The sequence below is a fragment of the Acyrthosiphon pisum genome, chromosome A2 (assembly GCF_005508785.2).
Source record: "Acyrthosiphon pisum isolate AL4f chromosome A2, pea_aphid_22Mar2018_4r6ur, whole genome shotgun sequence".
Lineage (NCBI taxonomy): Eukaryota > Metazoa > Arthropoda > Insecta > Hemiptera > Aphididae > Acyrthosiphon > Acyrthosiphon pisum.
This window is the reverse complement of record NC_042495.1, coordinates 38,475,396-38,492,642: the sequence shown is the minus strand read 5'-3', so window position 1 is coordinate 38,492,642 and position 17,247 is coordinate 38,475,396. Positions and strand designations below refer to the sequence as shown.

The 17,247-nt window shown below is 29.7% G+C and overlaps 1 protein-coding gene across 1 annotated transcript in view; it reads right to left on the bottom strand.

The window, feature by feature from the left end:
• Positions 1–17,247, bottom strand: part of LOC100165018 (calbindin-32) — a gene marked incomplete in the record, with an annotated part of 30,204 nt that overhangs the window by 10,802 nt on the left and 2,155 nt on the right. Inside the window, 1 exon segment of the mRNA XM_029489174.1 lies at positions 11,006–11,201. Within this exon segment, the coding sequence (XP_029345034.1) occupies positions 11,006–11,189 (184 nt within the window).

Sequence of the window (17,247 nt, the reverse complement as noted above, 5' to 3'; positions counted from 1 at the left end):
TTGGAAATTTAATACAAGGCTCCTAACATATTTTTACAATAGCAGTTGCAAAATAAAAGGAATACATTGTCACAATTTTTATTTATAAGCATTTAAAGTTCAAATTTATACGAAATATGTCAAAATTGCGAAAATTTGCAAGTAATTTAGTGGTTGAAAAATTGTAAAAATTTTTTCTTTTATAACTAAGTTTTTAAAATTTGGTACAAGGTTCTCCATAAGTTTTTCTTTAAAAATAATATATCCTAGACTGACAAATCATCTCCGTTCAGAATCGTTTTTCGTATACAATGATATAATATCATTGGATTCAAATTTAATTCCATCCATTACAGTAACCCACTTGTAACCTACTGTACAGCAGAGCGACATCCACGACTTACCCGCCTTTTTTTAATTAAGATGGATTAGAATTTTTCAAACTGAAAAACTTTTTTTAATTTAAATAGATCCATATATTTTTTCCACATTTAACAACAGCATAGATCTTGCAAGGTAAAATAATTATAGGTACTTTAAAATTACTTTTTTATACGGTTTTATTTTGAACTTAAAGAACAAAAATAATAATCATTATACAAAGAATATTTGTATTAATAGTAAATTAGGTCAATATTTAAAATGAACAAACATTTTTACATCAAAAATATTACCAGAAAATACTAAAATAGTCACTATTTTTTAAAATAACTAATATAACTAAAGAATTTAGAGTGAAACTATGAATTAACTCTGCCTGAAAATTCAATAGAATGACATAACTGAAAAGAATTTTGACATTGTGATTATTGAAAATACCCATGTAGGTCCAAAAAATTGCTCAAATTGTTATTTGTATACTTATTTAATATATATATTGTAAATAATTGATGAGAGTTTCAACCGTTTCAAGTCTTTTGCATTGATACTTTTCATATAATAATAAAAAAAAACTCAATCGATTTTATGAAATCTGGGTGTGACGTAAATTGTAGCTGTTATTCATGATTATTCCTTATGCAATATGCATTACATAAAAACGTGAGAAAACCAAATAATGACCTCTTTAAAATACAATACACATCCAATTTACTACCGAAAAAAAGATAAACATGAAGTGATCGGATCGCTCCTTCTAACTCAAAAATAAAATAATATCAACACAGTGACGAGAAAATGTTGGCTGATGCATTATTACAACATCCAAAAAATGTATAATATAATTTAATTTAGCGACTGAACGACAACATTCTGCTTTTCACGTCATGGCAAATTCCGTTTTTGTGATAAGTAAAATAATAATGATCTGTCGCGCAGTAGGTATAATACCCATACATTCATTATTTTTCCTTTTTCATTCAAAAGCTTTTATTATACATAAAGGAGTATACATAAGTATAGGAAGTAATATTAACATAATATGGGTCACACAGATCGTTGCAATCGTTAGATTTAATTACGTAATCCTTATCAATAATACGGTTTGATAATTTAATAGTTTTTGTTTCAGATGTATTAATATTTAATACCGAATGTAGGTATTCATAATAAAATAAAATATTTTACATTGTATACTATTATAGTTACTTACGGGTTATAAATGAACCACGTGCGATCGTGAAATACGAATTCATCAATATTATTTTATAGGTTTGCGTGTGTTATTACAATACCTATATGGCTGTATAGCATTTTATCATTTTTCCGTGGCTTGCAAATACGCTCTACAGTAAACAATGCATAAACATAAAAGAAACGCCGACGTGTTTATGCGTATTTCACACTCCCGAGTATAGTATTTATATTATTATTGTTATTATTATTATTATTAATAATAATAAAATTCTTCAGCAACGTGTGAAATCGGAAATTCGGGACCATTAAATTATTGATAATCACGGCGCTCGTGAAAAGCCCTCCGAAAAAAATGTCCCACCTGGGAAATTTGTCTTATATATTTGCTTCAACCCCTCGTCGTCGCCCCCGTGGAACGTCGGCAAACACGTCACTCAAACAATTTTAGATATACGAGATCAACAGAAACATTTGGCGTTGTTTGACATTGACACGCAAAGCGAGTGATTAGCTGATCCGTTTTGCCACGCCCTCGGGGTATCCTTAGTTAATAAATCGAATATGTATAATAGGCACATTATACTTATGTATATTAAAAACAATTGATAGGTATTAAACAGCAGTAAATATAGTACAATAAAACGGTCATGTTTTATCGACATCATAACATTTTTTTCTGCAACTTGTAGATAGCAAAATTCATTGTAATACGAAGTTGGATACATAATATAATATACATAATATTATATTATAGGAATTCTTAATAGTTCGTAGTAATTCAGACCAAGTTCTGTCCGAATTAACGATTGGTCCGCATAGCTGTAAGTTATTAAAGGGTTCTTGAAGTCCTACTTTGGTTCCACTACCCTATTATTCATTAGTTTTGGTACCAAATTACGATATTTTTAAATGTATAATATATTGTGATAAAAGGTGTCCGAAAGGGTCAAGTTGATTAAATTAACCTAATCATCAGTGAAAAAAAATCATCAAGAAGTGGGAGGCGAATAGCACCCCAGATAACGAATTTCTCTTCGATAAATTTGTTTTATACATGACGTAGGTTAATAATAATATTGTCAGGGAATTATTTTGTTCTAGTCACTATTATTTATGGATTCATGTGGCACCCGAATTACCACGTTCATTGGACACTACAGCATCAAATTTCTACCATATACCAAATATTATAAGTAAAAATAAGTGTTGTTGTTATTCATTTTTCCGGTAGCACCCATCGTCAAACTGTTTAGGTAATAGGTATGTATTTATTCAAAAAAATACGAGCTGTTGCACAAAGTTATAATTGTAACATTGAAAGTATAACATATAGGTACAATAGATGGGTATATAATATTGCTATAATGTATACTATTCGATATAGACTAGGTAAGTTATAGTATAGAAGTGAGTAATATAACTTATAAGTATAACAATTTAATAATTTGTGATTACATAGTATAACTGGATTGATTCATCCAAAATTATAGATCTTAGTTTGAAATTCGCATCGTCTTAACAATGAGTTGGTGCATATAATATTTAGTGTCACTCACCGGCAAGGAAAAGGAAAATAATATATGGTATTTTGAAGTTGAGATAGTTTTAGAGGTCAGTATATAAAATAATGACGTTATAACAGTATTGTCTTATAACTTCACGAATGCTTTGTATTAATGTTAATATTGTCACTTAGAAATATCGTGGCCCAACTCAGTTTTTACTACATTTCAAGAGAAATAAAAAATTGTATCGTTGCCAGGAATTTTGAATGATAGTAACCCTCAAGAACAATTATAAACTCTAAAACGTGTACTGCGACTTTCTGCAAAGTTATTTTTACCAAAAATGAGTTTTTATTAAAAGTTCACGAAAATGGCCTTGATAACAGTGTTATATTTACAATTAGATATACCATGATATTGAGATTGCTCGTTTTTTAGGTCACAATATTTTTACTAAAGGTTTATGATATTGGCCTCGTAATATTTTCCATTTAGATATGCCTTGTTATCTGAGATTGTTGTTCTTTCATAAAAACTAATAACACAGTGGTCTGGCGTGTCTATATAAGGCACGAATCAATATTATACATACGAGTATAAAACGTAAATTAAAATTTTTTGTAAGTTGCAATATATTTATTTACAGGTAGTCGAATCTGAAGTATCGGGTGACATGATGTGGTGTGTAGACAACGTCATATTTACTATTTAGAATAATCACAATTTATAACAATATAGGTAATAACAATTAATGCCATTAAATTATCGTACTTGCATATAAATTATGTTACCTCTTACCTATGATTTATAAGTAAAAACTTATCAACATTCTTGTTATCAATATCGATTGATACAATATTTCTTTATTGATTTTAATATTTTACACGTAGTTATTTAATTATAAACTGTCCATTTCACTATTGTTTTCGCTAAGATATTAATTAAGTTATCAACAATATTTTATAGCACGCTTAATTAAGAGTCTTTAAAAACTTTTTATAATATACCATGAACAACTGTGGATAATCAGCTATACGGTATAATATAGGGTTAATCTAATGGAGGGGAATTTAATTTTTCTCCAATCATAAAATATATGTATCCGTGTTTATTGTAGTAAATGGACCACTGTCTTTATGCTGAGGAAGAGGAGAAATAGGCAATGAAGTCTCAAGTTCGCGTTCTTAATTTATTGTTATTGTAAAAAAAAATTGGTTATGTTTTATAATGCCGGACTATGAAGTAAGTTACCTAATTTAAATAAAACGCTCATAAAATTATTATTTACGGAATTTTTATACGATTTCCCCCACTTCCACACACCCCCACAAATCCACACCATGTGGCAATAAGTGGAACATAAAATATATTTATTTTCTTTTTAAGTTCACCTCTAAACTTTCTAAAGATCGTTTTTCTTATTAGTTTCAAGTGTGTAAAACAATCACACCCACTGCAGTGCGAATGCGAAACGCAAATCGATTGCCGTATAGCATGTCTAGTGCTATATTATTATAAACTAGTTTACTAGTATAATAAGTACCCAGTCCGTAGGCTATTTTATTTTTTAAGACATTATATATTATTTTGACGATTGCAAGCGAATGGCACATAACACGCTTACAATTACCGTGGAAACTATATACGTTGGTGTAAACCTCTATACCTATATGGTTATGTATACACCACCGCCACCATAAAAGTTTTATCGTCCTCGTGGCATCGTTTTACGAAAACCAAATCTCGTGGGGAATCTCGTACAACACGCGTGTTATAACACACTGCGTCGGGCACGCATATCATATAAAATGTGTTTAATGCTATGCACAGTTCATATATAGGGTACGTTTTTTAATTTCACATATCTTGTGCCAAGTTCCTGTCTTTCGGTTTTATTTATATTTTATATCGAAGTACCTACTCGCTGTGCTGCTGCACCATTTATATTATATTATTATATTGTATATATATACACGTCCGACAAATTCGTTCTTTTCGACATTGTTTTTTTTTTTCAATTTCTATTCTATTATTATATCGTGTTTTTATACTTGTATTAACTACTGTAGTACGCGTACTTACATTTTTTTCAACGAAAAATAATTCTAAAATTCGTTTGTCTCGAAATTTTTTCTTTTAAAACCAGCAAGAGAATTAATGATGACATTATATTATACCCATGTAGTACAATATATTATAATTATAACAACTATTGTAAATAATGTCCGTTTGGAATAAATGTAATGATTATTTTACGCTGCTTGCTAGGAGGGAGGGAGGGAGAGAGGAGAACATTCGTTACAGATGGAGTCCGTCTAATTTAATTAATACGATATTTTATTCACTGCGCGTATTTACGATAGAAGAGGGGAAAAAAATATGCAGCACTGGTAAAAATTTATTTTATCATTATGACACGCGGATTTGAGAATTATCGGGATTATTGTAATAGTATTAGAGCATTATCGATTAAACAATTTTCTGATGTCTGGATACTCGTAAATTCGGGTGTTTTGAATTATGGCGTTGTTATATTATTACGGCGGCAGACAATGATTTATCGCAGAAACTAAAGGCGGTTTGTGGTTGAGGCGTATAATATTACACGCCACACGGTGAAAAAAGATATATATATTTATATTGCTACGGCATAATAAAATTTATATTCATTTTCGTTTCGTATTTAGGTTCTAAATTTCACTGTCGTAATATTTAAACCAACCAAGTGTTCGTTTAATTATTCCGTTCAGACAAATATTATTGTAAAACCAAACAAAATATGTTTTAATTTATACACTATACAAAATATTATAAAATACGTTTTTGTTTTCGATACGTTGAAAATTTCTTCCATAACCTATTTTACATATTATGGTCATTCGAAAGTGTATCTGTGAATGCATTAATCTGCAGGGGTCGCCAGCCAGTCCATGGCGATAGACTGGTCGATCTTTATAAGAATATAGGTCAATCGTTATAAAAATTAATTTTACCATTATCGGTCGATCGTGTAATAAATAATCGGATAATGTGGATTGCTGTATTGTAATCTAGGAATTCAACGACTTTAAAATACTTGAGCCAGTTGCGCAGCTTATATCAAATCCATTTTCTGGAGATGTTCAGGCACGAGCGAATGAAATTGAAAATTTGTTTGATCTTAATAAAACAATATTGAAAATGGAAATAATAACGTTACAGAATGATCCAAGACTTAACCTCGGAATTTTTGAAACACGCAAGTACTCAAAAATACTCAAATATACGAAGCGTTGCCCTTCATAATATAACTTAAATCTACGAAGCATCGCCTTCGTATATAACCTCATTTTTTGGTTAAACTTGTTTAAGTTTAAGAACAGCTGTTTCTAATTATTTACCAGAGTTCTCAAAACTTGCTACTTTTTCTCGTGTATTATTAAAATATTACATTATTATTATTATTATGAAGAAACAATAAATAATTATTCTTTAGAGCTTAGCCCTTTTTTTTTGCTCATCAAACAAATTTCTTCATTTCTTCCTAAAGACCTAAATTCACCTGGATGTTGATCACCAGGGACTTAAAATTTCAAATGTAGCTTACTTGCTTGAAGACGTTGGCGACCCCTGTATTAAAGGATACAATTAAATGCATGATGGTAGATTGAAACTGTTTCATTCGGTGTGCACCTACCTATTATTATTTATTTTACTGTAGAATTATAAATTGTAGTATGAATTTGTTTAGAAAGTTATAAGAACTATACAGTAAGTATTTACACTTGGAGTTCACGCAAGATGACAGAATTAAGAACAAAAAATGTATTATAATCAAAGGGTATTAACTGAAAACAATTAATGTTATTAAGATTTTATTGTTCAGTTATGTTTATTTATATAATAACTCTTTTTATTATGAAATAAAAATATTTTTTACAATCTCCATAAGGAATATTATATCATGCAAAAGTGTTTTTCTCAGAAACAAGCACAGTCGTTTGAAATATAATTTTAAAAAAACATCAAAGTTTTTATTAATAATAGGGGTCAGATTATGTTTATGAAATTTCATAGTTTTTTTATTTATTCCGTTTAATACTTACCTTGGTACAAATGTTCACGTTAACTAATATCATTTTTATTTCGTATTATTTATGGTATTGACATTATAAATGCATATTTAGCTATTTAGGTTCATTTTAATAATATTTTACTTTAAAATATTAACATAATTTATTATTATAATATTATGTACATTAAGTTAATTTTTCATATTTAAGTATACATTTGTACAATTTGTATTCTGTATATAAATACATAATATGTGTGTATATATTATATTCTAGGTGTATTGCATGTATTCCAATATAGAATTCCGATGTTTGTTTATTAATTTATAATCAGTACGATTTTAACGATCAGTTTTTTACATTATTTTTTTTTATTTCTATAAAATCTGATAATTTACAAACATTTTTGAAGTTTTATAAATAACTAATTTGTTTTAGTCACAAAGTAATCTAAAATATTCTTCTCTGAAATACAAAATTAATAATATAATATGGTATCGTTAAAAAAAAAAATAATACTCCACGAATGAGAACAATAAAAAAATTATATTTTGATTTAAAAATGTTGTTTTATAATAACTACGAGTTATCAAAGAAAAAAATAATATAAAAGCATATACTTTTGAGGTATTACGTGCCATTAATCGTTGTTAATGTGTTTCATAAAACTATAATGTTATGTATACACGTCGTACTATGATAACCTATATTATAGTAAGTTACTACTATACATACGCGAAAAACGATTGTACAGTTTTTAATCGTGACAAAAGTTTAGTTTACCTACAATTAAAACGTAATATTATATTATACAAATGTTAGATTGTCGAGCGACTGGCGTGTTTAACGTAGTGTGATAATATAGAATTGACGACACCGACGATAGGAGTGCGACATTGTTTCGTAACAATTTTAATAGTTGAAACATACTTCAAAGTTGTATACTATAATAAATTCTCCCTTAGTTGTTCGTGAAATATCGTGGGGTGAAACAAATACCATTTCGAAAGAGTCAGCAAACATTTATTTATAATTAAACCACAAGAACAGAAAAAATAACATCCGAATTGTAAAAATTACGTTTTACGTATTTATGCTTTCACTTTGGCTGGTAGTTGGTACCTATTCTGTATAAATATACGATAAAGATTATCATAAACAAAAAAATCAAATTCTCTGTACAGGTACCGCGTTTCCTAAAAATAATAAAATAATATTTTGTATTGCAATATGCAACTTAACAGCTGGATCTACGTATACTATATCTGTTTATTTATTTGAAATTTTAGGATCAAAAATTATAATTACCGTCATAAACACCCAGATTATAGAAAAAAATTAGTCAAATATAAATACGTCGATCATAATTATCTCAGTTCAGAAAAATATGTACTTAATAATTAGGGCGTGGATGCTTATATAAACTTAAATACGTTCTCTCTAAAAACGTTCTCATTCGTAGAGTATTATTTTTTTTTAACGATACCATATTACATTATTAGGATCATATTTCAGAGGAAAATATTATAAGAATATAAGAATCTAATTTCGATCGATAATTTATAATTATTAATTAGTTATAGAAAGCAGGTATTTAAGGTTCTGATGAGTGGAGAAGTCGACCAACATTTTGCGGAATACCCCTGTGCTACTATATTTATTTCCCTCTTCTAAACTTCATATTATATACGGTACCTATGTAAATTAATTGGAGTGTCGGTAGCTGTATTATTTTTATAGATACTGACATTCCAATTAATTTGCATATCTACTATACAATAGGTATTTATAACTATTTATAACGTCTCGTTAGAAATCCCATTTTAATAAACCTAATATGTTGAATTTTTATCAGAAAAATATTCAACTGTGAAAATTTCAGATTAAATTAAAAATGTATGCTGTTGTCCAAAAAAGTTCAAACGCTAAAAATTGTATACAACGATAAAACCAATTTTTCTTCAAAAACGTAATAGGTATTATATTATGTAAGTAATGACTTCGAATTGCGCGTTGTACGAATAATATTTCCAATGAAATTATTAGTGTTTACATATTTTGAAAGAATCACTTTGGTATATTATAATTTATAATAATAAATAATAATATATCATAGTGTTGATGGCTTTGAAATGTAAAAACAAACGATTATTTTTCTCGTCTTCACCCGTCGTTCTCCACATCGTTATAATTCATCATTACTTTAATAACTATTATAATATTATAACACAAAAAAAATATCATTGCGCGGTGATTGAATTCAGTCACGAAACGTGTTCTGAGTGCAAGCACCAGCCGGTGTCGATAGTTCCCGGATGGATAACCACCACCTGGATTTTTAGTGACAAAATCCCTTGCCACACATACGTCATACACACACGTGTACCAATCCAACCTAACCCCCTCCCTCCCTACAAACAGCTGAGGGCCGTAGTTGATGGGACTATATGATCAATAAAAATAAATAATTGTAGCGTGTAGCGTATTGTTGTTAAACAAGTCGGCAGTCACATTTTTATCGCATGTCTCCTATAGTCCAGCATCTGCGTTATTGTCGAGATTGTGTAATGAATTTAGCCGCCACCCGCCCACCGCGCAGAGTGTTGACAGTCGAGCAAAAACAGCCGCCGCGTGTATAATATAATAATATATAGTTACGCATCGGAGACCGGAAACACGTCCGAATCGTATTCGCTCGGACCGCGTCGAAATGAGTTTGGTCGTTTATTAAAAACACTGCAATCGGTGTATATGTGTATTATTATATTATATCGATTCGCTGTAAATCAATATCGCCACGACACTCGTCGCTGTATATATACGCAGTTCCGGCAGCCTTTTACGGCCGTAAATCCACCCGCCCCGCCAATAGTGAATTTTTATTTTCGAGGATTATTCTGTTATACATTATGTAGGTATATACACACATATATTATATAAACAGTATACACGTCATCGTTATATGTTACGTTCCAGGTTCTGGGGTTTACGATTTTACGATTCGCGTAGATAGAACTGAACATTTATATATTTTAACGTCCGCGTGACCGTAGCCAAAAAAACGTCACGCGGCAAATAAAATATGAAACTATATAGGTAATATATTACAATTATTATTATTATTATTATTATTATTACATGCCACACGGAGTGTGATTCACCAAGCATGCGCACTCCCAATCCGTACTATAATTAAGTGTAATATGCGTCTATGCGTGTTTATGTGTTTATTTGACTTCTAATTTCTAGAATTTTTAAGTACGTTCAAAGAATCAAAGAGTCAAATACATGGATTTATATACCCTTTTAAAGGAGTCCATAGAGCATAGGTGATAAAAATTACACGGCTTCACACCCAAAACCCATATTGTAACTCAAATGATTTTTTTTTTTCAATAAACTGGAATTAATGAAACCGTATATTATTTATTTATTTTACAAATTTCATGTGATAATATTATACAATTTTGAATTTTTTGTATTATTTTGGTTTTGTAATTATTACTCATTTAATAATATCAAAGTGCGATTTTATTATCAGTTGGTATTAGTTATTAATTGTTTCTCGTAGTTAACACTTTGTTACATTCATGCATAATGCCGTCATTTAATTTCAGATCATTTCATCCATCATAATATTTTAAGGAATATCCTATAGTCAGTACCTATATAGTTTTCAAATCACATTTTTTTCTAAGCTGTTTAACACCCGTATTAACCCACGTTAACCCGAATAATAACCAGTTATGACCGCGCCCAAACGTTTGTTTAAGTTTTGTACTCCGGCACCAAAAACCCGAAACCCAAATAAATGATTTAGGTGCAAAACCCTAAAAAAAAACTTATTTTTTTTCAAACGAGAAATGATTGTTATTATTATTCCCGCGAACTCACCGTCCTTGTCGTAGTGGCTCCAGACGTCCATGAATTGGTTCGCCGACAGTTTTTTCAGTTCGCGGCTGTGCGGGTCTCTGTATTGTTTCATGAAGTTGGTCGCTTTTTCTAAATTCAATTTTTTCTGTGCTGCCGCCGCTTCCACTGCAGCCGATGCCGAAGATGCGTCCGAAGAGAAACTCATTTTGTATAATTTCTACACGACATAATAGAAACAAAATTTAAAATCTTAATATGAAATATTTTTTTATTTTTTTTATTGATCTTTAAGCCCGGCGACTATGGCCATTAGCTGATTGTGGGGTTTTATGATTGTAGGTAGTAGGGTTTTTAATGGAAGGGTTTTTACACGTGTGTGATGAGTTTGGCAGAATTGTTTTGATTGGGCACCCGTAGGTATCTGCCATGCCCGGTTGGGGGATGGCGGCACTTGTTCTCCGGACACCGTGACTTGTCCGAAGAAAAATGCCACCGTGGCCAAGGTATCGAACTCAGGTCCGCCTTAGTCCGCTCGGCCACTCCGTCCCCCAATATGAAATATTATAATATATGAAAGAGGCAATATTTTACACGTGTCGGTAATTAAAAACATTATTATGCAAACTGAATAAAGTTACCACTGTTTATGTATCATATGTTGTACAAATATGAAGATACATTTCGAAACGTGAATACTGTCGTGTGCAACTCGTGTTCTCTAGTACTTTTCATTAAATTTTCATGTTTACAACAGGTCTTGTTGTGAATAAAAATACAAAATCTCAAGATGAATAATAATTACAACTGAAAACTTTCGGTGTGAAATATATACTACCTAATATTACATTACGTTGTATGTCATAACAAAGATCATATCTATATCTTTTGATAATTTACAAACCATATAAACGATAAAAGCTATTTAATTATTCGGTACAGTACGGCGATTCTAATAAAAGGTCAATCTAATATTAAAAACAAGCAATTTGGTTTAAGATTTTCATTTTCATTTCAACAAAAACACCGTGGATCCTATAAACAAGAAATACTCAGAAATCTTCTTAAGTCGATATTAAGTACCGACAGAGGAGGTAAGATAACTTTTCTTTTTTTTCGAGTTGATAACTTTTAATACGGTACATTGAAACCAAAAAAAAAGTTCAGCGGAGGATGATCAAACCCGTGCTACGAAATAAATACGCTTCTGCTCATAACGTAATTTTCGTCCACGCAAGTTTGTGTCGCACTTGTTATAAAAGGCGTATACGATTGAATGATAAACTCAACTTTCCACCCATAATATAATAATAGTGGCTTTATTATTATTTCCCTAGCACTGTTTATCTTTTTTACGTCGATAACAAAAGTATAGGTACTTCGCGTATAATAACAGTTTACAATAATTGAATACGAAACGGTCACTGCAGGCCATAATTTAATTTATTTATTATTATTATAATATTTAGGTACCTACTTACTTTCGTTATTATTATACAAAATCAAAAATTATAAACCCTTTGCTGAATATTATCATCGTTTCTCGTGTGAATAATAATAATAATTGTTAAATCCACTATTGAATATAAATTCGCAAGTTGAGATAACAATCGTTTTTCCGACTGAGCATTTCCTACTCCAACGAATAATCTTTACCGAGTGATTAAATTTATACAATACATTACCATATACTTCTATGTATATTATATAGTTGGCAAACTATTCATGCATAATAATAGATAAATTATGAACAGCCACGGGCTTAACTTAATACAATTACGGTAAAATAATCTTTTAAAAAGGTTTAATACCTAAAGGCTACAATAATATTAGTATTCCTTGAAAAATGTTTCAATCAATTATAATATATACTCATAAGTCATTATAATTTCATTTTCCTTTGTTATTTAAGTCCCGGAAAACATTAAACGTGAAATATTTGATTATATTTTAATTAGAATATAATATATTTTTTGACCTTCATTATTTAAAATGTTTCTTAAAAACCTATTTTTAATTACCCACAGATTCATGTCCCTTTACACAACATTACCATTATTATTATTACTTTTATTATTATTATTGCAATAATTAGGTACTATAAGTACCATTATGAATTTATAATTTCGTCTAAAATGTCTTCTGTTCGTTTAATCTCGGCAATTGAATCTTAATTTGCAGTTAATTGAATAAAATAAAATAGAGTTAAGACATAGTGAAGTCATAGACAATTTAAATACACTGTTTTCTTAATTTTAATGAAAATCCAATGTAAACCAGCCATATTGAATATGCATAGTAGGTATGCAGAGTACTCGCTATCAACTTAAAACAACACAAATAAGATAGCTGTCAAGAAAAGTCAACAAGACAAATATAAACTTTTTGTATTAACTTGCAAATGTAAATCAATGGTAGACATTTTAAATTAGTGCAGACGGTGCTTGAAAAATAGGAACCAAAGATATTCAGTGCCTGTCTGTTATTGATGTTTTTCATTTCGGCCGTTTAAGAAAATTTCGATGTGCGGCGCACAAACGATAAATTTTACGATGGACGTGTGAATTCAAGTCTATTTTGACTCGAGGTCATAGATCAACAGGCAATTCATTGTTTTTTTTTTTTTTGCTTGCGTGCAAAACTTTGGAATAGCTTTTAACGTAGGCTTATGGTTTACTTGACTCGACAGTCTTTACGACATTAACGTGTGCATCCTTCTTTTTACATTTTGACGTAAATTATTATTTATTAACGGTCGTTTTGAAAACAAGTCCAAGGATGGGGTGGAAAAAGGTGAAATGAAACCTAATGGTTTTTGATGTGTTTTCAGACGAAGACATGCGGATGTCTATAATTTTATGAAGGTGTGAAAATGAAAAGTGAACGCTGTCATGTAAGTGTCACTGCTGAAACACTGATAAATGCTTTCAAAATCATTAACATTTGATGTTTATATGTTTTGTAATCATTTCGGTGATCCATTTTAACAATATCTACGTGCTAATAATTAGTGTTATATGGTAGAGCGAGGAAGGTATTTGTGTTACAATGATGTATGCAGTGGTCTATTGTTGTGTGGGTGTGTGAATGGTTGGAGGAGGGTATATGTGCAGGGACAGCGTACGATCAGTTCTCTTGCTTTTGTTTGTGAAAAAACGTACCTACGTTAAATTGTCATGATTTATCTTGGAAAAGTACTCCAAGAAATATCCAAAAACGACCTTCTTAATGTAAAAACAATACTTGTACTTAATTTGCATAATATGAGCTTGGTGAAAATATTGGATTCGTGGAATCGAGAAAAAATGTTTGATAAGGTTTTTAGTTTTTACCATCGTCTCCTATCTACGGTGTAAACGGTATACCCACGATTTTTTTGCCAATACATCACTGGATGGTCTGGATGTTTTGTATGTATGTGTGTCTGTATGTGTATCTGTATGTGTGTCTGTATGAGTGTCTGTATGTGTACGTCGACTCTCTGTGTGTACGTGTACGTAAGTTTTTCTGTCTTCCTGGTTTTTATAAAGGTACTTTTTTGAGCAGTTAAAGAGGTGAAACTTGTTCACATAGATGTATATACCGTAATCGATTGTACATTGAACACAGATTGTACTTTAGAGAGGTCGTTTTAACAGAATTCCCAGTAGTTAAAAAAAACGCGTTGAATAACAGCGAGCAAATCTAAAAGAAATGCCAAATAAACGTGCACGCCTGATCTTATCAACATTATGGACAATCCCTGTGAAAACCAAGGTAATTTGGAATTTTAAATCGTAATTTAATAACGATACACTGCATTATGTTGCGCTGAGGAAAGAAAAGTGAGACGATAAGTATCTATGAACGACATAGCAATATACTCTCTGATTATTATTGGTGACCGGATAATGATTTGACTGAATAGCTTTTTGTAATAACGCCGTGACTGCCGTAAATTTTTATGTTTTTGTATGAAATTACCACTACTGCTATATGAGATTCATTAATGGAATTTTTAAGCCCCTTGATTTAGTTATTGATCTCACGATATATATATTTCAAACAATAAAAAATAGGTCACATTTTTTAGCGTTTTAATCAATAAACAATTTTGAAAGTTAGGAAAAAATGTCTAGAAAGTATTAAAGTATGTGGCACTGTGATAAAATATACGTCACAGTAGGTCTCAATAGGTTACTCATGGTTGATAATTATTCCCAAATCGCATTTTTCGAAAAGTATTGCAATGTAAATCTCGATGTTAATTATTTGAAAGCTCGACATTTATTATTCCAAAAAGGTAAATAACACCAACTTTTATTTATGTTTCTTTTACTTGACTAATAAAACCACAAATATTTGTGTTTTAATTACTTTTATTACAATATATTTAATTTATTATTGTATTCATATAATACCGCAAATACACAATACATAATAGGTATATTATACAAATATTACATGCGTAAACACGTCATATGATGCAAAACCCATGATTGTATTGTAAGACTTTGTATAAAATAATGTAATTTAACTTTTTAAATATTTTCATTGATAACGTTAGTACAATCAAAAAATTATTTTATTTGTTCTTGTGCAATTTTTAAAAATACCTTCATGATTGGATATTTGTTACAAAGTCACGAAAACTTATTTTTGTCGTTAATTAAAAACTATTTAACAACAAACGAATTATAGGTTATAAGTACACAGAGGAGTATCTAAATCACGTTAAATGCATGACTACGTATTTTAAGAAATTTGAACAATGGATGGAATTTCATTGGTGTTTTTCTTCATTCGATTGGAATAAAGAACGCACTATAGTGAACAAACAAAAAAAAAAACCAATACTACTCAAGACTTAATTTTTCTCTGATGAAAAATGTATTTTGACCGAAGTATAAAAAAGGCGTATATAAATGTATATTTTAAATAAAAAAAACCATATTAATACTCTTTGAGTATGATTCTTTATTATGCTAAAAATATCACAAGGTTTTTTATAAAATACGTCTTACCTACGGATTTTACGGTTGCTGTATATATACGCTTTTATTAAAAAAGTCTGTAATCATAGTTAATACCATTCTCAGTTTAACTATAATAATATTTTTCGTATAGATAATATTTCAAAATATATATTATGCTCAAACTTGACAAATTGTTTTCGATTAATTTAAAAATGAAGTTGTGCAAGAGTATCAGTGTACAGTATTTTGAGTACGGCTATGTTAGAACAAAGAATATCATAAAAATTGCACAAATCAAATATAATAATATATAACACACAAGTGTTTTTTTTATTTAACAAATTATAATTTGATAAATTTGTGAGTATATTATAATGAGGTATTTATTAAGATAAAGATTTTTATATTATACAGTGCATCTAATTAAATAATCAAGACCGTAAATTATATATTATAAAAAACAATATTTATATTTTCAAGTTTATTATCAATACCCATATGAAATAAGTCATAACGATGAATCTTTTTAATAATGATTACATAATTTGTAGGTAACAACATTATACATTATTCGCATTTTACTGAAACAAACATATCAGATTAACATCGTTTAAACGAAACGTTTTACATTTAAATGAATTCGTTATTTTTTTAAATTTTGTTCAAACTCCAAAAGTCCTAACTGTAATTATTATTTTGTTTAACGCTTTAAATGTTTAATACCTATGTTGCAATATGTTTACCATTAAATTATTATTATTATCGTATAGTATTATACCTATCGCATCGTTACTCCTAACGTGCGGCTTGCTTTTAATAATACGCCAACAAAATATAAACCGGATAAACCGTTCACGCGAACCCACCCGTAGTTTCATTCGCATTACAATCGGGTTCGCAATTTTCTTTGAAAAATCATGCTTAAATAGGTACCACGCACTACATCAGTTATATCTAATACATAATGTATACACCGTTCATATTAAATCGTATAGTAGGTATATATATATATATATATATATATATCATAAATCATAATATTGCTGCAATAATAATAATAATAATATATTGTGGGTCACAGTTGGTCACATCGATTTGTGTAAAGCCATCCGGTATTGCGGTCACGTGACCAAATCCAGTCTTGATACGTACACACAAATCCAAATCGAATGTGTATGCATAATATAATAATAACAATATACATATTATAATGCTGACGAAAGCGCGCGCGAGCAAACACACTCACACGCGGGCATTAGAATTTAATACGTATATATATAGAAGACACCGATTTACATAAAAACTTATTCA